Below are 22,902 nucleotides of genomic sequence, written 5' to 3' on the forward strand. Positions count from 1 at the left end.
TCTCTACCATGATCTGCTCGTAGAAAGTGTTCCACGAACAGCGTTAACACAGGTGCTTGTTCCATTACATGGTGGTGGGCTTATTGTCGGTAGAGGGTGAGAATCACGGCCTCCCTCCTGTTCCGACAAAGTACTGTTATCAGTGCCGTTCATGTCGTGGACAGCAGCAGGTCCCGTCACACGAACGTTGTCTTTGAAGGTAAAGGTGAAGAGAGATTAGGAACCAGAGGAAAATTCTAGGTGAGACATACAGATTGCGTGTCATTCTTACATTCCCCTACGTGGGCATAAAAATGGAGCATTTCAAATGGAATTATAGACCCAGGCAAGAGTCCTTTTGCGTGGAGCCAGGCAGTTTTATTCAACAACTGTCTTCAGATGCTCAGGTCACAATTCCTATTAATGTACAAAGTCTGTGGAAGAAATTGCCCTACAGCATAGCACTGATGACTCGAGACAGAGGGCCAGGAGGTTAGAATATAATTTGTGTCTCGTCTGTCTTCAATAGAAATTTTGTTCAAGTGCAGATAAAATAGCTGGAGGATGCGGCTGCCTAATTCTGCAGCGGGAGGGCAGGAGGCGTTAACCCTCAGAGCTGCCGCCAGCGTCCTGGGTTCCCTGGGCAGCCAGGCGACGCATGGCCCCTTCTGCAGAGGGCCCGAGGGACCCAGAAAAATACGGGCTTGTGTCAGTCTGCCAGAACCATTATGGCCTCCTGTCTTGTGTGTGTGTGTGTGTGTGTGTGGATCTGGAATGTCACTGATGCCCCAAAACCTGCCTCCTCGTCCTTCTCTTTCCCTCCCCTTCACACAGCCCGAAGAGGAAGTTCTCTGCGTTAAGTTACCATAGCATTTACGTTATACTTCTGACCTCAGTTATTTTGGTTGTTCACGGGTTTCTTTTCTCCACTGGGCTGTGAGCATTTTTAGGGCAGAAACCTACTGTCCTTCACCTACCTTCACACCCCAGCACCTAACAAAAGCAAAGTGCTCGTCATAGGAGCTCAAAAGTTTTGGAAGGAAGGATATTCATGGAGATGATTGTTGCCTTTTAAATATTTGATATGCTTTTGGACTCGATATAGGCTGCTGTTAATATGTTAATCCTGATAACAACTAATGATGAACTAACATCACCGTGTTCGTTTCCTGACCAGCAAAATAAGAATGTTAACCTGTGCCACGGTGGCAATTTATATGCAAGAATCAATAGTTCAAGTACCAGGAAGAAGTGTGGTTAGGAGGTTGGCAATGTGAATCCAAACTCCCTTCTCAAAGCACTTTGAAGGAAAGCGAGGGGTAGTCTTCTACGATGAAGACACAGGTTTGGGGTATCTCTTTTTGCCTGGATTTGCTTAGATATAAAAATAGGGGATTGGATTACAGCTCTTCTTCTCCTTTAAGTCTAAAATTAGGTGATTCCGGTGGTTGTACTTAACAGGTGTTTAAATATTGCATAAATTTTTCTCTGTGCTTAAATTAGCAATCAAAGCTACAAAGACTTGCTTTTTTACCAGTGCCCCGAAAACATATTCAGAAGTTCATTTGACCCTGAATAATGGCTGTGCAAACACATTAAGTGGTCATTTCCACAACTGTTCTGTTTCTTTAAGAGACCTCGCTTGTTAAGCTGGAAGATCATTGAACCATATGAGGGTCAATAAAAGAATAAAAAGTCACCGGTTGGTGATTTCGGTACAAGGAACTTAATCGTAGTTGAGTATCTGTGTCCATATGCTGCTGGCCATCAAAGGGGGAGTGTTTGATCTTCAGCAGCTTGCCCTTCCTCAGGATGGTTTCTGGAAAACTGATCAAGCTCCTGGTTTTTGAGCTTTTCGAGTTTGCTGCTTTCTCCATTCCCACGCTTGTGATTGTGGAACAGTTTGCCACCACCTATCAAACAACGACGGGGAGCCCTGAGAAAACACATTATTGGCTGATTGTTTCCTGTTCGATTGCCTATGTGGCTTCAGTGACTCTGCTGATTTGGGTTCCCATAAAAGTTCTCTTATACAGGAAGCATGCCTTTTCCAAAAAAATTAAAGGATGGTAAGTAAAAGGATTCTTAAAGCAAGGAATCTCTGTGATGCTTTCATAGAGAATTTCTCAGGTGCTACAGGTAGGGATGTTAGCATAGCACAAATGTACATAATGTATATGCACATTATGATTAATGAGAAGTCATTGTCACCATTTCTATAATTGTATTGCTATTATGGTATCTTCTATATTTTTATAGGGGCCTTTTTTACTGCCTGTTAGCAACAAATTACATGTATTCATAAGTTCGTAGTTAGCATGAGTCTATGATACCCTGAGTACTGTATGTTGGCCCTAATTCCTTTGTTCACTAAATTGCATAAAGTTATCACAGCTAATTTATAGAAATCTTAATTATAGAATGATAATATGGAATTTTACTTTTACAAACATTTACATTACTTTAGGAAACAAAGTAATGTCTATTTTGAAATGTCTAATTGCATTGTTTTTCGGGTCTGAAGCATCCTTTGGCCTTTAGCCAACTGAGATTTTTAACTGGTTCCTTTGCATAGATTTTTTATTGTTATTATTATTTTAAATATAATTTATCATCAAATTGACTAACATACAGTATGTAAAGTGTGCTCTTAGTTTTGGGGGTAGATTCCCATGGTTCATTGCTTACATATAGCACCCAGTTCCTTCGTTTAGATTTTTAAAAATAATACTTTACTATGTTAGTAAATTTTTTTTACCTTGGTGGTGGTGGGGGGACTATTTCAATAATAATACAGAAATATTTTAAATAAATTAAGATCTAATGTTGCTTTAACTTAACAGTTTAGCTAATGTTGTATCGCCTGTATTGAGTACAAATTATTTCAGATACTAAGATATTTTTCCTTTCAGATCTTTATTTATTAAAAATTTTTTTTTAATTTAGTGTTTATTTATTTTTGAGAGAGGGAGAGACAGAGTGAGAGTGAGAGAGAGGCAAACACAGAATCCGAAGCAGGCTCCAGGCTCTGAGCTGTCAGCACAGAGCCTAAAGTGGGGCTCGAACTCACAAACTGTAAGATCATGACCTAAGCTGAAGTCAGATGCTTAACTGACTGAGCCACCCAGATGCCACTATTTTTTTAAGTTTATTTATTTATTTAGAGAGAGTGGGGGGAGAGCACAAGTGGGGGGAAGGCAGAGAGAGAGAGAGGAAGAGAGAATATCCCAAGCAGGCTCTGCACTGACAGCACAGAGCCCCATGTGGGGCTCGAACTCAAGAACTCTGCGATCATGACCTGAGCCAAAATCGAGAGTCAGATGCTTAACTGACTAAGCCACCCAGGCATTCCCCTTTTAGAACTTTAGATCGGATTTCTACTCATCTAAGATTTCTTAGTTTTCTTTGATAAGTTAACCCTTCTTTCAGGCTGATCTTTTATTTTAAAGTCCAACAACATCAACCCACTTGAAAAGCAAGCAGCAGAGATTTTAACAAGGGCAGAAATGTAAAAATAGTAGATACAGAAATCTAGCTAGAAATACTGTCGGGAGGATGCAGACCTGGAGAGCCGAAGTGTGGAGTTCAAGAGGTCCTTTAGGTGTTGATTTAGGATGTGGCTCCATGACACTTGCCGGGGGACTTTCAGTTCCCTGAGGGCAAAGATCTTGAAGGGTTTCCGGAAGTAAACCATTTGGTTTACACTGCGTTTATCGGTGCAGTTTAAGGATTTTCCAAACCTTGACCCGAATCCTCAGGATATCTGTCAAGTGGAATTGGAGCTCAGCTGGGCCCTCCACTCCTCATATCACCTTGGAGTTGCTTTGACTGTCCAGGACTCCTGGCTGGGCTGGGAGTTTTGAGGGAAGAATGGAACACCCAAATGACCAGTGGCTTTCTATTAGTTTACTCCAGCCCCGGAAGGCACTCCTTGATTCTTTTTTTTTTTTTTTTTTTTTTTGCCATTGACTCAGACCTCTGGGATCCTAGGTTCTGAATATCATTCAGGCAGCAAACCTTCCATATCAGTTATTACCATCATCATCATCATCAAGTTATAACTGCTTCTTTACTGATCACGTATGTGCTTAGAGATTTATATGTGAATTTCATTTCCTTCTATACCATCTTGTGAGGGAGTTATTTTCATGACTTTATCATTATTATTCCCAAGGGGAAACTTATTATCAGAGAAGGGTTATGCAACTTCCCTGGTCAATAACTAGTGAGTGAGAGGACGAGACTTTGGACCTCTGTCCTTCTGACTCCATATTTGGTATTTCAGCCACTGTCCTAAACTGCCTCTTTGAGTGACAAGGTCCGAATCTACTGGAGGCATTTGAGAGTAAGGAAGGCAGTGTGGTCCTTCATTTATTTCTATATCTTTCCAGTGCACGTTCTGCTTTATAAATCTGGTTCACGTGTCCCCCTTGGGCTAACATGTCCTGGGCTGTCCCAATTACATCTTTCAGTGAATTCTTCAGGGAAACACTCTTCTGGCCTTTCATTTTCCTTTGCAGGTGTGGCTGGCCCCAGGTGTTCTAAATAGATACACTATAGGTTATCTGTAATTTCCATGAAACTGTGAAATTATTTCCTCATAGCCTCATTCATGAGCGCTGTCATATTGTTGTCTCTTACTGTAGGTTCCTGTGGGCATTGTTAGCCCCATGAATCTGGTATTTAGGAGAGAATGAGTTATCCAGCTAGTAGAGTGTATGTCCTGGCCACACAGCTAAGAGGTGCAGACCTGAGTTCAAATCCCAGCTTTGACATTGACTGCGAGGACTTGTATGAGTTATTTAAGTTCTTTGAATTTTAATTGTCTCGTGAGCAAAATGGGGACAACCTCGGTTTTTCACCTGAGTGCTGTTTTAAGAAACGGAATAAGATTATGCAGATAAAGTTCCATGCATAATACCTGGCACATGGGAAGGATTCAGTGCATATTATTGTTATTACCTCAGGCTGAATTTAGTATTTCCATTTAAAACATGATCTTGTTTAATCCTCCGAATGAGAAATAGTAGAACTGATGATAAAACTGATTAAACTGAAGAAAATTATATGCCATCAGTGATACTCTTTGAACTTAGAAAATCTTGGAGGTCTCTTTTATCCTTCGAGAAAAATGAAGGCCAATAGCGTGATATCAACAAATATCTTAAAAAGTATTTGGCATATATACAGTGCTTTTATGTTTTATTTTTTCACTTGACCTGCACACCAGGGTTACGAGGTTGACCAAGGGATATAATTCCTATTTTGTAAGGAAGGAAACAATGTCAGAGAGCTTAAGACATACACACTAAATCAACAGTAGAGTCTGAACTTTAATCCAGTGCTCTTTACTTTTGTGGGACACTTCCTCATTCTCTTTAGAATGATTGTTTCTTTTCAGGGATGCCTGTCCTAATTCGTAATAGGCTAGGGAGATGATTTGAGGAATGAGGAAAAGCTATTTACAAACACACCAAATTGTATATCCCAGTAAATGAGAGAAATCCTTTCCTGGGGTGTTAGTGAACATGCGAAACCATTGAACTATAGGGCTAGCCTGCAACTGGGGAAGATATCAGTGAAGGAGGGTCCCAGGGGATAGGATAATGAGGGAGAATTTGTGGGGATTCTCAGAATGCCTTGGGACCCTGGGCTGCGTTTCAGGAATTCTCTCAAGTCTTTCAGCGTATAATTACTTTAGATCGTGACATGTCAGGAATTCTGGGCAGTGCCCCCTTGGAAAGACCCCAACATTTTGGACTGCATTTTGCCTTGCTTAAGTCCTTAATCTCTTAGACAGAATTTGCTGTCGATTCGTTTAAGACAGTGGTAGTAACAGTAGTAGCTGTTGTAGTTGCAGTAAAATAAAAGCAAGTCTTTGTTGAACAGCTGCTATGTACCAAGCATGGGTGTAAACACATTGCCTGTATTATTTTAGTTAATTCTCTAACCTTTATGGGTAAGAAGACTTACAGTGCCCATCTTACAAATGAGGGAACTGAGGCGCCGAAGTTACACAGCCACACAGCCAGTGAGCCGTGGAGCCCACGCTGACTTCAGGGGGGTCTGTCTCCACAGCCTGGTCTCTTGAACACCTTACTGATCCACAGTGGCACACACAGGGCATGTGCACAGCACGAATAACATCTGGGCACTGCCGGACGGGCTGGATAAACTGAAGGAAGTAGAGCTTGCCCTTTTCAGTCCCGGGAAGGTCATCCGTTAATCACCGTGAACTAAACACGGGCGCTTAACAGCACTCCCGTGTCTCCCAGTGGACTCTCCTCTCCTTAACTACTCAGTAGCAGTGATTTTCCGATACTTGACGACAGGCTTTTTCTTCCTTGCCCCACCGTATCCAGTAAATCAGAAAGAGTATATTTACACGTGCTTTTCTCTCCCACTTTGTGCAATAAGTCACCAAATTCCATTAATTCTCCCTCTTTCGTGTCTCTGGCATCACCTCTGTGTTCTCCTTGACTGTTTTCTTCACCCCAGTGAGGCACTAACTTCCAGGGCCATCATACATGGCCATGGTTCCCCACGTTTTCATACATTCAAGTCCGATGTCACATCAGTTGTCCTGACGGTTTTGTTCAGGGAAGCATGAAGAACATTTTCTTCACTGATGCTGGGGCTCTGGTAGCCTTCACCAGCTGGTGTCTTATCCTTTGCTTCTTTTCCCCATCCCCCTTCCTTTGCAGTCCTTGACAGAGTAAAAATCTTCATGAAAAATGTTTTCTGCACATCAGTCCTGCCCTTTAAAAATCGACTCTTCCCCTTGCTTGTACAATGGTATTGGCATTATACCATAGAATCCTAAAGCTCAAAGGCACCTGAGAGTTCTACGACACTCTTTCTTACAATGCGGGTAGACAATGGACCTCTTATTTAAATTTTTTTAAAAAATTTTTTAATGTTTATTTATTTTTGAGAGACAGAGTGCGAGTAGGGGAGGGGCAGAGAGAGAGGGAGGCACAGAATCAGAAGCAGCCTCCAGGCTCTGAGCTGTCAGCACAGAGCCTGACGCAGGGCTGGAACCCACAAACCATGAGATCATGACCTGAGACGAAGTCTGAAGCTTAACTGACTGAGCCACCCAGGCGCCCCTGCCCTCCCTTTATATGCCAGTGAATTTGGCCATGGCCAGAAGCTCTATCCATTTCCCCCTGCCCCATTTTTCCCTTTTTATTGCTTTGCAAGTACTCTCATTGGCTCATAATATAAAATGCCACTTATATGATGATCAGTCCCAAAACCGTGTCTCCAGAGGTGACTTTCCTGAGCTCACTGTGTCTATATGAACGTTTTTCAAATGTTTAAAAGTATACACATCTCAACTACATCCCATGGCAGTCTGTGACGTCTTCTCCAGTGTCCAGGCTTTATCAGGTATTCTTGTCCTGTCATTTCTGGACCTTTTTCCCTTTTGGATATTTCCTTGGGATGATGACTGGCTTGTTAGTGTCCAGCCATGATCTCATTGATACCCAGCTGTCCTGTTGATGCAGCTATTGGTGTGAGGTATTGACTTCAACTGCAACAGTGTCACTTTCATAACTGAGTCTCATAACTGAGACTAAAACTCCTAGAAAAACTTGCTCTTGTCACACGGTTACCTCATCTTGTGCTTAGGCAACTTCCTGAGCCTGTAAGTGCCATAAAGCCAGACTGTGCCTTACGTGTCTTTCTGTCCTTACAACTGAGTGTAGTTCACACATTTAACAAGGGCTTGGATGAGTGGGTGAATGGATGAATGCAGAACTTGGCTTGTTGCATGAGCTCACTGGGGTTAGTGTTTTTTGTTGGGAAGTTAATGGAGGATGGTGGGAAGCCTTGAAAGACAAGGAAGGAAGCCTTGACTTGAAGAGCTAGGTGATCGAGAATGTTTAGGGGTTTCTGAGCAGAGTGGTTTCCCAAGTTATTATCTGATGCATTCCGTTCCCTGTGCTTTCCCTGTGAGAAATCTCATGGTCAGAATTCTTGCTGCACAAATAGGAACCTTTAACTCACCGTGGCTTGAACTCAGGTCTTTCTTCGTGGGCCTACTCCTGGGGGAGACCTTCTTCCTGATGCTTTACTACAGACATGCACAGAGCTCTGTAGTGCTCTAACTCATCTTCCATCCGGACTTACACCATGTCTACAGGTCCTTCTCCTCAGCCGTGTTGTGCTCTCATTGAAGCCTTGCACTAGCCTTAGCGTGAGTCCCCCTTCAAAGATGTGTCTGTGGCATTTCCAGCATAAATTTCATTGTATAGATTTCCTAGGATTGCTGTTGCAAACTACCACAAACGTGGGGGCTTAAATGATAGACATGTATTATCTCTCACTTGTGGACGTTAGAAATCTGAGATCACGGTGTTGGTTGGTTCCTTCGAGGGCTGTTGGGAGAATCCGTCCCAGGCCTCTCTCCCAGCTTCTGGTCGTTCGCTGGCACTCTTTAGCATTCTTTAGCTCATAGACGCGTCACCCTGATGTCTACCTTCATCGTCGCATAGTGTTCCTCCCTGTATCTCCTCACATAGTCTTTCCTCTGTGCGTATCTGTCTCCCAATTTTCCCTTTTCATAAGGACACCAGTCCTGTTGCATTAGGGCCCACCCTGATTGTTAACTTATTGCCTCTGGAAACACTATTTCCAAATACAGTCCCATTCTGAGGTACTAGGAGGTTGGGACTTCAACATGTCTCTTTTAGGGGAACGTAATTCAACCTGTGACAGTCTGCCCTCTGGCCCTCCCCCAAATTCATGTTCTTCCCACATGCAGAATAGATTCACTGAAACCTAGCGGGGCAAATGTCACTAAATTGTAAGGCTTGACAATAATCCTCTGTGGCTGGACTTTCTGCCCTCAGGATGGGAGAGCCTTTCCTTCCCTGGCCTCTGGGTCTAAGGAGGGAGCCTCTGGGCCTGCAGTGGAGCCTCTCAGGCCCCTAGAGCCATCTCAGAGGATAATACACATTCACAGCCAAGTAGCTCCACCAGCCCATTTCCTGCCTGTTGCATCCCAGAAGTCTAACAGCCTTCCTTCCTTTTGTCCCATCTCTGTCCCCCGTTAGTCCAAGCTGGCAGTGCCAATATTTCTGCTGAGATAGGTGATTGGGTTCACAAGGCACACCCTTAGTATCCTCTCTAGAACACACCCTTTCATTTTCTACAATATGGATAGACTGAGGAATATCCAAATCTTCAAGTTCTGGTTCCTTTTTGCTTAACGATTCCTTCTTCAATTTATCTCTCTCTCTCCTCTTATATTTTACTAAGTTCTGGTTCCTTTTTGCCTAACAATTCCTTCGTCAATTTATTCCTCTCCTCTTGTATTTTGCTATCATCAGCAGTGCCTTCAGTGTTTTGCTTAGAAATCTCAGCTAAATATCTGAGTTCGTCGACTGTGGGTTCTATTTTCTACCCAGCAGAATACAGTTCAGCCAAGGTTCTGCCACTTTCTTTTTTTTTTTTAATTTTTTTTAACGTTTATTTATTTTTGAGACAGAGAGAGACAGAGCATGAACGGGGGAAGGTCAGAGAGAGAGGGAGACACAGAATCTGAAACAGGCTCCAAGCTCTGAGCTGTCAGCACAGAGCCCAACGCGGGGCTCGAACTCACGGACCGCGAGATCATGACCTGAGCCGAAGCCGGCCGCTCAACCGACTGAGCCACCCAGGCGCCCCTCTGCCACTTTCTAGAAAGGATCACCTTTCCTCCAGTTGCCAACAACATGGTCCTCCTTTCTGCCTGAGACTTCACCAGAAACACCTTGAACATTCACGTTTGTAGCATTTCTGTTTGGGACAATGTGCGTATTCTCTAAGATTGTTAGAGGCTTTTCTACATCTCTCCTCTTTTTCTCTCCTAGCCTTCACCAGAATCTCCTGTAATGCCCATATTTTTCTAACAGTCTCTTCTAGGCAGTCCAGCCTGTTTCTATCATGTGTCTTCAGACTCTTCCAGATTACCCATTACCCTGTTCCAAAGCCACTTCCACATTTTTAGGTATTTGTTACCAGTAGTACCCCCTACCTGTAGAGCAAACTCTGTGTTAGTTTTGTAGCACAGCCATAACAAAGTACTGGGTGACAAATGTGTTGTGTCCCTGTTCTGGAGGCTAGTCGTCTTGAGATCAAAGTGTCCGTTGGTTCCTTCTGAGGGCTGGTGGTTCACCGGCACCCTGGCATTCCTTGGCTTACAGATGCGTCACCCTGATTGATCTCTGCCTTCATCGTCACATGGTGTCTTCCTGCGTTTCTTCACATAATCCTCCCTCTGTACATTCTCCAGATTTTCCCTTTTAATAAGGACACCAGTCGTGTTGGATTAGGGCCCACCTTAATGACCTCATTTTAACTTACTAGCTCTGGAAAGACCGTATTTCCAGATAAGGTTACACTGTAAGGTACCAGGAGTTGAAACTTGAACATAATCTTTGGGGAGGAACATAATTTAACCCACAACACTTATTAATAAATTATAATAAAGCTATGTTAGCAGTAAGTCAATATATTAAAATACAGATTATCATTATTTCTGGATACATAAGATGCAGAACTTGGATTAGAAACAGGTTGCATCTTCATTTTCCCTGTAGCCTCTAACTGAAAACTAGCATTTCTTTCCATTTTACATGTTGGTAACAAAGCACACTACAAGTACCAGAACCTAATAACTTCATTAAGTAGATCTTTTCATATCATATATGTTAGATCTTTTCATACCACATTACAATTGTTGCAGATACTTCTTAATATGGCTAATGATCTTCGCTACCTTGACATTATGAATGATTTCAGTTTCCACTAGCTCTTGAGCGTTCCAAAGAAAATAAGGAGACAACGTGTTCATAGATGAGCACATATATTCCTGTATAAAATTTTTAAAAGAATTTGGAATACCGTATTTCAACATAATTGCTCTGTTTTTGTTTTAAAAGAAATCTGTTTTGAAAAAGGTCCATAGGATTTACCAGATTCTCAGAAGTTTCACTGCACAAAAAAAGGCTCAAAAAACATGGTTTTAGCTAGTGGAGATAATGTAGTGAAACCATTCAGATAAATTTCCTGCCTCCACGGAGCTTACTTTGAGGATCAGCAAAGAGGAATGTGTGAAACGATAAACAAGAAATAATCAGCAGAACTTCAGGTAGTCATAAGGCCGCAGATATATATAATTTGGAATGACAACAGGGCTCCAACATGGAAGATCCAGGAATGGGGGGCATCTGGCAGAAGGTGTAGACAGTGTACAACTTGAAGATGAGGCAAGCTTGATGTGATCATGACACAACCAGAAAGCCAGTATGGCTGGAGTTAAGTGGGTTTCCAGGGAGAGGAAAGTCATTCTAAGTGAGAAAGAGACTAGGAGAAAGAAGAGAAACCACGTCATGTAGAACATGTAGGCTCGGGTAATAGGTTTCAAATTTGTTCCAGTTACATTGCTTACCCACTGGAGATTTTTAAAAAATATGTAAGATGCACAGATGTGTGTATTTTGTGTGAAATACATGTAGCACAATATACCGACTTAACCTTTTAAGTGTACGTATCAGTGACATTAAACTCATTCACACTGTTGTGCCATCACCACCATCCGTCCACAGAACCTTTTCGTCTTCATTCTTGTCTCCACTCAACACTAACTCCTCATTCACCCCACCCCTTATCATTGGAGATTTTTGAGCAGGGCAGTGATAAGATGTGTTTTACTTTTTAAAAATATAACAGTTGGCTCTATGGAGAAAACGTTGCTAGGCAAGAATAGAAATATTAACAGGAAACTGGATAGGAAGTTCTTGGAGATGAGACATGATGGTAAATGAACTATGATGTTAGCGAAGAATGGATGTGACACGTACTTTCAGTAATTCTACTTGCAGTAAACCAGAGAGCATTTGATGATTGGAACAGGGATGTGGGGTCTTTGTTCAGGCATGTTAAATCTGGGTTGCCCATTAGCCACCCAAGTGGAGGTGCCAGAGTTGGGCATACAAGCCCAGAGCTCAGAAAAAAAAAAATGTCTATGTCTATATCTATGTCTATATATATATATATATGGAAGTCCTGGGTAAGTGCTTGATATTTAGAGCCATGGGAGGGGCGCCTGGGTGGCTCAGTCAGTTAAGTGTCAGATTTCGGCTCAGGTCATGATCTCACAGTTCATGAGTTCAAGCCCTGTGTTGGGCTCTGTGCTGATGGCTCAGAGCCTGGAGCCTGCTTTGCATTGTGTGTCACCCTCTCTCTCTCTCTGCCCCTTCCCCACTCACTCTCTCTCTCTCTCAAATAAAAATAAACATTAAAATAAAATTAAAGCCATGGGATTGCTTGAGACAATTAGGCATAAAGAGGAGGTGCAGGAGTAATCCCTGGGGCACTCTCACCTTTTAGAGCACAAGCTGAGAAGAAGAGGGTTCCATGAAGGCTCCAGCCAGAGCCAGGTGCTGCAGGAACCTGGATCTGGGCTCAGAAAAGGAGGCAAAGCTACCTCTCAAAAACCCCATTGCACCTCTGGTTTTAGCAGGTCGTACTGAGTCTGGCTAGGAGACGGGTCTATCCTGCCCTCTAACTTATGTCTATACCTAGAACATCTAAGACAAGGATGGGATTGACAGAAGCATGGCAGGACCAAGGAGAAATCGTTATTTGAAAGAGTTCAGCACTTTTTGTACTTCGAAACACATTATCATATAAGTGTAATTAGTAAAATGTGTATTTAAGGAACGGAAATGTAAATATTTCATCATAGGAAAGCTTTGAGCATCTTTTGTCTTCCTATCAATTAATAATGCTAAGTGAGCATTTTAATTCTTTCTGTCATAAGATAGAGTATTATATATGTATTATATCTCAATAACTATTTGATTAATTGTTCATGAAGGTTTTAAGAAGTGGTCCAAAAACCACTGTGAAAAAAACCAATGGTCCAAAAACCAGTGTGAAAAATCATGTGATATATATGTATATATACATATATATCACATGTGATATATATGTATATATACATATATATCACATGATTTTTTTTTAGTTCAAGTAAGAAATATCCACATGTTTTCATTTGAAATCATTTCTTGGTGGGGTGCCTAGGTGGCTCAGTCAGTTAAGCGTCCGACTTCAGCTCAGGTCATGATCTCGCAGTTCATGAGTTTGAGCCCCACGTCAGGCTCTGTGCTGACAGCTCAGAGCCTGGAGCCTGCTGCAGATTCTGTGTCTCCCTCTCTCTCTGCCGCTCACACTCTGTCTCTCTCTCTCTCTCTCAAAAGTAAATAAACATTAAATTTTTTTTTAAATGAAGGCATTCTTGGTACAACATCTCTAAATGTCTTCTTTAAAAAAAAAATCAATGTTATGATAGGGTATAATATAACTTAAGAAAGGCATGCTCTTGGGGTGCCTGGGTGGCTCAGTTGGTTCAGCATCCAACTCTTGATATCGGCTCAGGTCCTGATCTTGCAGTCGTGGGATAGAGCCCAGTGTTGGGTGTGGCACTGAGCCTGGAGCCTGCTTGGGATTCCCTCTCTGCCCCTCCTCCCCTCAAAGTAAATAAACAAACATGGAGAAAAAAAAAAGTCACATTCTTTTTTTCAGTTGGTCACCAGAGCTGAAACTTTTTGGCAGGATTCCAGTTATGGAATTATGGAAATGTTGAATGTCATTTGTCTTGCACGGTGATGCTCTTGGAAGTCCATGGCTGGCTAGTTATTTTTTTCTGGAACAAAGGTGGTGAACCTTTGTTCTAGAAAATATTCTGGGTTTTGCATGTGTTCCCCTTTGCCATACTGAAACATTTGGGAAATGGAAATGGGGAAGTAGTAGCTTCTTAGAAAAATGAGAGATGAATGGAACAGGAACTGCTAAATTAGCAAAATGTAACCGGAACTGTTGATCTTGTACATTATTGCTTTTGCTTATTTTTTGTCCTTTGCTAGGAGACCTGTTATGATGATGTGTGTTATACTCACCACACTTCCCAGCTTCAGCTTTTCTATTGCAGGGACTGAGGTATGGATTTTTTCTTTATTCTGCAAGATTTTGAGATTTTAAAATTTCCTCTATTACCGGAATATTATAGAACGGTGTGCCCAAAATTTTTCCTAAAGTTTATTCTATCCAGTCTTCTTCCAAGCTGCAATATGAATATTTAAAGTACTAAGATCACTTTTCCCCCTCCGTGATTGTGAAAGAAGGTCTAGCAACCAATTAAAAAAAATATCTTCTATGTGTGTGTGTGAAAGAGAAGAACGTTATTCCAAGATCATAAAAAAGCAAGGAATTTAAAAGTAGATTCACATTTGCCGCTTTTCACCTAATGTTTTTCGAGTGTCCTCAGTTCTAAACAATATCCAGAGGGAATACCCCCCACGTTCTAAGACCTTTAATAATATATCCATTGCCTAAGGATTTGCACATGATATTTATTTGAAAATAAGCTTGACTTTATGTTTTGACTAAATGCAGCTTCAAAAGGATTCTGATAGGCATCTACAGGACAGTAATATTAGAGGCAGAACTTTCAGGCTGTGAGAATTTTATTATCTGACAAGTTCAAAGAAGAATGCCCTGTTAACCTTATTAATTTGCACAATGCTGTGAAAGATGTAATTTTCACGTCTCCAAAGTGAAAAAATTAAAGTACTTTATATTTTATCTATATGTCAAGTAAGTAGTTATTAAGTGCATATCACATGCCAGACACTGTGTTAGGTAATGAGATACAACACTCTGGAAATGTGAGAGTCTCTGGCCTTGAGTAATTGCTTATTGATAGTAGAGAGAAAAACAGTCGGCTATTAGAATAGCTATGATAGGTGTCACGAGGGGAGGGAGTCCTGGGTAGTGTATGACGTCATGAGAAATACATGATTGTTAGAATGTGTCCTAGATGCTACATTTGGACAGTCTGTGAATGTATAGAATAACCTTGAAAGGTTCTATAGATGTGCTTTGCATCACACAGCAATATGTGAATATTTTAATCTCCTCCCTCCTCCCAAAAGACTCTGTAAAGCACTTAGGAGGTTCCCAAGACCTTTAAAACTTCAGTGTACAACCTTACCCCCACCTAGCGTACAACCTTTTAAGGAAACCTATTATCCTAAAATGATGATACATTTGTAGTATGATTGCCCTTTTTGATTCTTTTCTATTACGTCCTTACCCGCTATTGCTTTTTTCCTTCTTTTGTTTAATTTTTTACTCAAGTGTGACACACAAATCAGAAAGTGCATAAAACTACAATATTAATGTAATACCACAAAGCAATCCCCTGTGTAAACACTACTCAGGGTCAAAAAATAAAGCTTTGCTAGTTCCCTAAAAGCCACCCCTATGTTTTTTGCAATGATTTCTATCTTAACTTCTAATTCCATAGATTGGTTTGTCTGTTTTGAATTTTTTATAATTGGAGATAAAATTATATACCTTTCTATCTCTCTATCTCTCTATATCTGTCATTTATCTCTCTTCTATCTACCTAATATGTGTCTGGCTTCTTTTTTTCACAAGTGTGGGTCATTCAGGCTTTTGTGTACAATGGTATTCCATCGTTTTCATTCTGTGGAGTGAATTCATTCATTTCATTTTATGAATACGTTACAATTTATTTATCACTTCCGCCTCTGATGCCCACTTCAGTTGTTTCCGGTTTTGGCTATTATAAATAATGCTGCTGTGAACATCTTTGAGTATGTCTCTTGATGCACATATGCAAGAATTTCAGTTAATGTGCAGGAGTATAACTGATGGGACATAGATAGTCAAAGGTTCAACTGTAGCAGAAAATGCCAGTTTCCCAAAGAGATTCTACTAATTTAGACTTAACGCTAGCAGAGAATGAGCATACCCGTTGCTGCATATTCTAGCTACCTTACATTCTTAGTCTTTTAGCCATTCTGTTGGGCATATATTCTTGAATCTCATTATAGTTTTAAATTGTCATTCCCCAATATAATGAAATTGAGGGGCACCTGGGTGGCTCAGTTGGTTAAGCTCTTGATCTCGGCTTAGGTCGTGATCTCACAATTTGTGAGATCAAGCCCCGCGAAGAGCTCTGTGCTGACAGCATGAAGCTTACTTGGGATTCTCTCTCTATGCCCGCTCCCCCCGCCCTATAAATAAATAAATAAACATCTAAAAAATTAATGAAATTGAGCACTTTTTTCATCTTGCCATTTTTTCCCTATCGTGTTACTTATCTTTTTAAAATCAATTCAGAAGTTTTTAATATATTCAGATCTCAAGCCCTTTGTGATTTTATATATTGCAAATATATTCATACTTTGTGACTTAATATTTTAATGGTATTTTGGGTGAAGAGTTCTTAATTTAAAAATAGTCCAATTTACCAGTGTTTTTTTTTTTCATGGATAGTAATTTTGGCAACTTGAAGAGATTTTGTCATACTGCAAATCTGACCCTCAAAGTCCTGAAGCTATTCCCCTATATTATACTTTGAAGCCTATATGTTTTACCATTTTCTTTTTTTAATTTTTTAAAAATGTTTATTTTAGAGAGAGAGCAAGAGCACAAGCGGGGAAGGGGCAGAGAGAGAAGGGGACAGAAGGTCTGAAGCGGGCTCTGCGTTGATAGCAGAGAGCCCGATGTGGGGCTTGAACCCATGAACCATGAGATCATGACCTGAGCTGAAGTTGGGCACTTAACCAACTGAGCCACCGAGGTGCCCCTGCCATTCTCTTTTAGATTCACAATCCATCTGAAGCTAATTTTTGTATATGTTGTGCAGTAAGGAGTCAGTTTTTTACCTCCAAATAGCATCCAATGCACTGAGCACTATTTATTAAAAAGTCTGTCTTCCCGCATTTCTCTGTACTGCTTCTTCTGTTATAAATCACTCTGTATATATACATGGTCTATTTCAAGCCTTCTGTTTTGGCAGTATCATTTTTTTTTTAGTCTCATTTTCCCTTTATTGCATATGGAGATTTTCCCCATATACAATTATATAGTCTATGAATAATGATATATATTTATTTTCTTTCCAATACTTGCAGTGTTTATTTCTTTCTCTAGATTCATTACACTGGCTAGGACCTCTAGTACAGTGTTGCATAGAATTGATCAGTGTTTATTTCTTTCTCTTGCCTCATTACACTGGCTAGGACCTCTAGTACAGCGTTGCATAGAATTGATCATGGTGGCACTTTCGTCATCTTCCAGATCTCAGAGGAAAAACTCTTAACATATCACCACTAATATGATGCTTGCCATAAGTTTTTATGTAGATACCATAATCAGATGAAGGAAGTCTCCCAAAACCTGGTTGGGTTAACCTGGGCTCTCTCTTCTTGGAGGACCCTGAACTCCGACATCTATCCCCCTAATTCTTTGATGTAGGGACTCTCAGAGGCTCTGCTTAGCAGTAGGGTTGGAAGAAATTGCCCATCTCACCATTGCCAGGAGCCTGCTGTTATATTTTGGTGCGTATTTACCAAGCTCTCTCTTGAACTGAAAGCTCTTCCATTGATAAGAATCTTTATTACATCTTTACAAATCCTTCAACAGCTAATGGGATTGATTACCTGAAAAGCTGGAAATCAAGCTTCTAGTCTTTTAGTAAATGTCTTTGTAATTAATTTAATGTTGCTTCCAGACTATTAAAAGAATTTTAAACAAAGACAGCACAAAAGAAGTAATGCTTCTAAATGGTTTTCTGAAAACAGGTTCAAAAGAATATTAATGGTTCTGCGGATACCTTACCTGATACCTTACCTGACCTGCCAGTTTCTCTGGTTCTGACTTCCTTGATTGTGGTGGATATTATTGAAAAACTCAGGATATATTCTCTTAGAAGGTGGCAAAATTGTAAGTATTCTTTTAAATGTAATATTTTTAAAAGTTTGACATACTGTTTACCTTTCTGTCGCCCAGTTATCTGTTGACATGTTTAATGATACCTTTTCTTACCTCTAACATTACAGTTAGAAGATTAGAAATGAAGATATCTAAATATAATTATTTTAAAAACTACTTTGATAGCTAAATAGTTATTCTTATTTGTATTTTGGTAGTACTGATAAATTAATAAACTTAGCAAATATTTAATAAGAAAAACCTTAATGTTTACTCTAGCAAGAAAATAATCTAAGTAAATTATTATAGATTTAGATTTTTAGAAACCTTCTTAAAACCTTTCAGTTTAGATGAATAAATATAGTTTTGGATCTCTTTGATAGAAATTAATGTGACTACTGAAGTTATGTCCTAGAGAATTATGTGTCTTTAATTGTAGATTGTCAAAAAGCTAAAGATCACACTACCAAAACCAAGATATACCACATTCCTCCAAAGGGATCAGTCAAAACTAAATTAGGTTGGTCTTAAAAAAAAAAAAAAAAAGATACTTTGTTAATTGAATATTTTGTTCAGTTGGTCTTAAATTTCTTCAACTTTCACTTAATTTCATGTGATAGTATCTGTGCTTAATTTATAATATGTGTATGCTATCATTATTGGATGACCAAGATTTTATACGTGAAATGGGTAGGTTTTGTCGAATCACTTCCTGGTGGGGTGGATGGGTTAAAGCGAGTGAGTCACAGGGGAATTCTGGAGAGTAATAGAGATGATTCCTACCTCCAGGAAGGAAAAGACCAGAGAATCACTTATGGGTCATGAGCCACCACCCTTCGGTCACTCTTACTCCTCAAATTGAAAAATAAAGCTGAGTTGGAGGCCACCAGGAAATCTGAGATTCTGAGCTTCATATTTTGCACTTTGTCCTTAGGTGGGAGACGATGGTTGTTACGTTTAACATAACACAGGTGACAAGGTAGCTAAGGTGGCAGGCAGCTAGTGGCCATCTAATGAGGAAAAGGTACCCTCAAGTTACATCTGCCCTCCAGAGTCCAGTGTATTTATTTCAAACTGAGGAGATTTGGGAATTGCCACTTTCTTTGCTACTTCTCTAGATACCTTCTCAATGCAAACCTATCTTGAAAATGGATTGTTTTTAAAAATTCTTCCATGTTAATAACCTTCCATGTTAATGTGAACATTCTGTGTAAGTTCTTAGTGAACATTCTCTCTCTTTTTTTTTTTTAACGTTTATTTATTTTTGAGACAGAGAGAGACAGAGCATGAACGGGGGAGGGTCAGAGAGAGAGAGGGAGACACAGAATCTGAAACAGGCTCCAGGTTCTGAGCTGTCAGCACAGAGCCTGACGCGGGGCTTGAACTCACGAACCGCGAGATTGTGACCTGAGCCGAAGTCGGACGCTTAACCGACTGAGCCACCCAGGCGCCCCATGAACATTCTCTTTTTAAAAAAATGTACATGTAAGGGCATCTGGGATCAGTGGGTTGAGAGTCCTACTCTTGGTTTGGCTGAGGTAATGATCCCAGGGTGGTGGGATCAAGCACTGCATTGGGCTCCATGCTGAGTGTGAAGCCCACTTGGGATTCTCTCTCTCTCTCTCTCTCTCTCTCCCCCCCCCCTGCTTTTCTCCCCTGCTCTCGCTCTATCTCTGAAATAAAAAATTAAAATTAAAAATGTACGTTACATTTTTTGGAACAAGCTATATTTTAAGTGATGAGTTTGGTTGTTAAAGGAGAATTTTCTCTGTATCCAGAAATGACAATGACACTGAGCATTGAAACAAGAAAACCCCAAAAAAGTCAGTCTTGGAGATAAGACCCGAGAACATTTTATACAATTGCTTTTTCTTATTTGAAGAGCCTCCTTCTTGAGCTCTTCACTGCCCAAACTTGAGCAGGCTAATGTCTGGTTGAATAGCTCTACCCTTTAATAAAGTCCCACTTTAAAAAACTAGCATTCACTCAAAACACCTTTGCAAATATTAATTATACATGCATTTAATTTTTGTACAAGCTTTTGAACTCAAATAGTCCCCTTTACTCATTTTAAAACATGCATACTAACAAAATGGATTATGTGAGCTTTGAGTGTTATCATTTATCCTCTAGAACTTAATACATAAAGTCATAAACATGTAAATTGTAATACATAAGTCTGAACATAAACCAGTAGGCTAAAAATATGCTATTGTTGCATGTGGTACTTTAGAATCCAAGAGGTTGGGTAGGGGTGGGTGGTGAACGAGCTTTAAAAACATTTGGCTCCCTTTAGAAAAGGTTGGGAAAGGTAATATATTGTGGTCGGTCCAGAGAGTTTGAAAGGCATACCCATCGGTCAACTTGTAACAGCCATGATCCTATAGTAGAGGAAACTAAGGTAATCTGCAGTGCTTGGATTTATGGACCCCCTTGTGCCATCCCATCCGCCTTAATTCCAAGCTACAGAAGCTTGATCTTTGTGTAGCTTTTCCTTTACTAAAATTTTAAATACAAGTTATTCTATATTTAAAAAAAAAGGTGCTCATGCTTAAAGCAGTCTTAACGGGATCAAGGAGTCCTTTCCACTAACTTTCTGGTACCAGTTGAAATATCTCAGTATCAAGTGATGACCATGTCAGAACATGTCCATGCATTATTTCACATAGCCTGCGCCTCACACGGGAATATTTTCTGGTACCTAGATCTCTGAGGCATGGCAGTCTCGCAGATGTCATACCTAATAATGGCAAGTCCCAGTCTTGGGAACAAATAGTAAGAATACAGTGTATCGCCTGAATGTCCCCAGCTCATATTAGTATGTGGGTATTTCTGTTTGAATTTTGTTAGCTCAGTCCCAACCAATGAAATACTGGGCCCCCATCTTTCTTCCTCTTCCATATTGTTCCCTCTCCCAGAACTGAGGTGAGTCTCCTGTGGTCTCATTTATTGGTCCAGACTGCTGAATATTCCATCGCTCCTGCTTTTTTTCCATTCGTCATTCTTACACACAAACAACTTGGCCAGCTATTTTCCCACCACTCTTGCCTGACTCTGTGTTCTAAACACTTTTCATCCTGCTATGACTTGCCTCCCAGGGAATATCCTAGTTTCTCCTTACATCAGTCTTAACCTATATTGTCTGAACCCCAAATCATGGTCACTATTAGGTTCCCTTTGCCCCCACCCAGATTCCTTCACCTCCATAAAAACCCGTGAATGCAAACAGACACACAAACAAGTCAATGGTTGGACGCAAAGTTTCAGTTCTACCTGTAGGGACTCACTTGAACAGCCTAAGCCTGCCTCAAGCACCATGTTATAAGTGGTAGAATAGAGTATCATAGTTAAAGTACTATGGGGCTATACGTGAAGAAATATTTCATTTTATCTAAGGTGTCGGAGGTCAGAAAAATACTAAAGGGAATATCTGGGATTTGTAGGAGTTTAGGCAGATATGGTGAAGAAAGCTTTCTACACAGAAGGAAGATTGGGCCTTAAGAAACCCAGGACTGCATGTAATAAATGGGCAAAAATAACCAGTTGGATTTCACAGTCTGAATGGAAAAATCTATTGTTGAGGTGAAAGCTGCCTTCTTAAAACCAGCCACTGTTTGTTTCTCAAGTAGTAAACTTTGGAAACCTACAGAGCAGATTTGTAGGGGTCCGTGGGCAGAAAGGGGAAGCTTAACCAGAGTCACTGGTGCTCCACTTCCTACCTGAACCACATCGGCACGGCATTGGTTTGTGTCAGATTTCATTTGGGAAAAAAAAAAAAATGGTTCTTCTGCTAAATGTCTGAAAACCATTAATCTCGGACCTCATTTAGATTCATAAGCTGTAGCTTTCGGTACAGGGCAGTACGGTAACTCAGGTGGCCAATTCCCTACTTCTCCAGCCCATGGCTCCCTGAGAATCATGATGCTGCCCTACCCAGAGACCAAGTGCACCCTCATCCAAGGTCTTGTGACGGCTGCTGTTTTGGAGATATGATACAATGCTACACAACACGCTAACATACACCACATTACAGCAGTGCAGGTAGAGCAAACCCAACCTGGTGGGGCACACACAGGTTTTGAGGCCCAACATGTATGAAAAACCAGATCCATTTTTTAATATTCCAGTTTGAAATTGTTTTACTTCTAACGTTTTCTGTTTCCCCCAAATACATATTTATTTTAAAAGATCGTCCAATACGCATAAGCAAAAAAAGAAGAAAATGGAAATCCACCAGGATTCTATAAACTACAGATTGATAGCTGATACCATCATCAGGGGCACGCTTGACTCAAGGAAACCTATTATGTATCTTTTTTCCTTAAAAATATGTGGTGGTATCATTATTTTTTATTAGTTGAATAGTATCCCGTTATATTAATGAACCGTGACTCATTTAGCCATGAGTTTTTAACTAACCCTGTTGGACAACTAGATTTTCTTTTTTCCTGGTTTTTAACGACTGTTATATGACTCTTGTTCAGAAGTAAAAAGGGTTGCAGAAAAAAAGGAGAAGGATGTGGTGAGAATGAGCAGGATGATGTGGTTTGAGTCGAGCAGTGGGGGTGAGCCATATGTACGGGCGCACAGGCATGGCTGGTGCAGGTGGTCGGTGTCTGGGGGACCCGGTGCTGTGTATGTGAGTTACAAGCCACTCTGAGGTGCCCGGCCAAGCAGAGGCCGGGGACAGAGAGAGTTAACTGTCACTGGATGACCACAGAGTGTCCTCGGAAGACCCTGAGCATCTGCACATGCCCAGACTCCTTGGCAACGACATTTGCCAGAAGAAACGGGACTATTGTGGGCTGGCTGCACATGCAGACAAATACAGAGGGGGGTCCTTCATAGGGGATTTTACAAACGGGCGTAGCACGATGGTTTGGCTGCCTTGGGGGTATGTGCACAGAGACGACTTGCTAGAAGTGAGATCGACAGGCTATTTGGGCGGAAAACATCAGAGCGCTGCGCACGAGGTGGTTTCCACTGTCACATCAGTAAGAGGTGCCAGGTACGATGTTGGCAGCGTAAGGTTTTCAAATAAATCTGCTCGCGGTGGCCCCGGCCCAGTTCCTACTGTGTAGTGTTCTTAATACCCAGACACCTGGGCCAAGGGCCGCAGGA

The 22,902-nt window shown here is 40.9% G+C and overlaps 1 protein-coding gene across 1 annotated transcript in view; it reads left to right on the top strand.

Moving 5' to 3' along the window:
• Positions 1 to 1,791: 1,791 nt before the first annotated feature.
• The window catches only part of TMEM236 (transmembrane protein 236), a 32,764-nt gene continuing 11,653 nt past the window's right edge, over positions 1,792 to 22,902 (top strand). Inside the window, exons 1-3 of the mRNA XM_047065355.1 lie at positions 1,792 to 2,048; positions 13,902 to 13,974; positions 17,652 to 17,793. Of these exons, the coding sequence (XP_046921311.1) occupies positions 1,792 to 2,048; positions 13,902 to 13,974; positions 17,652 to 17,793 (472 nt within the window). The remainder of the gene's footprint in view (positions 2,049 to 13,901; positions 13,975 to 17,651; positions 17,794 to 22,902) is intronic.

This window comes from Lynx rufus, unplaced genomic scaffold (genome assembly GCF_022079265.1).
Source record: "Lynx rufus isolate CCGP_SWC_20201006 ecotype Redwood Valley unplaced genomic scaffold, mLynRuf1.p SCAF_7, whole genome shotgun sequence".
Lineage (NCBI taxonomy): Eukaryota > Metazoa > Chordata > Mammalia > Carnivora > Felidae > Lynx > Lynx rufus.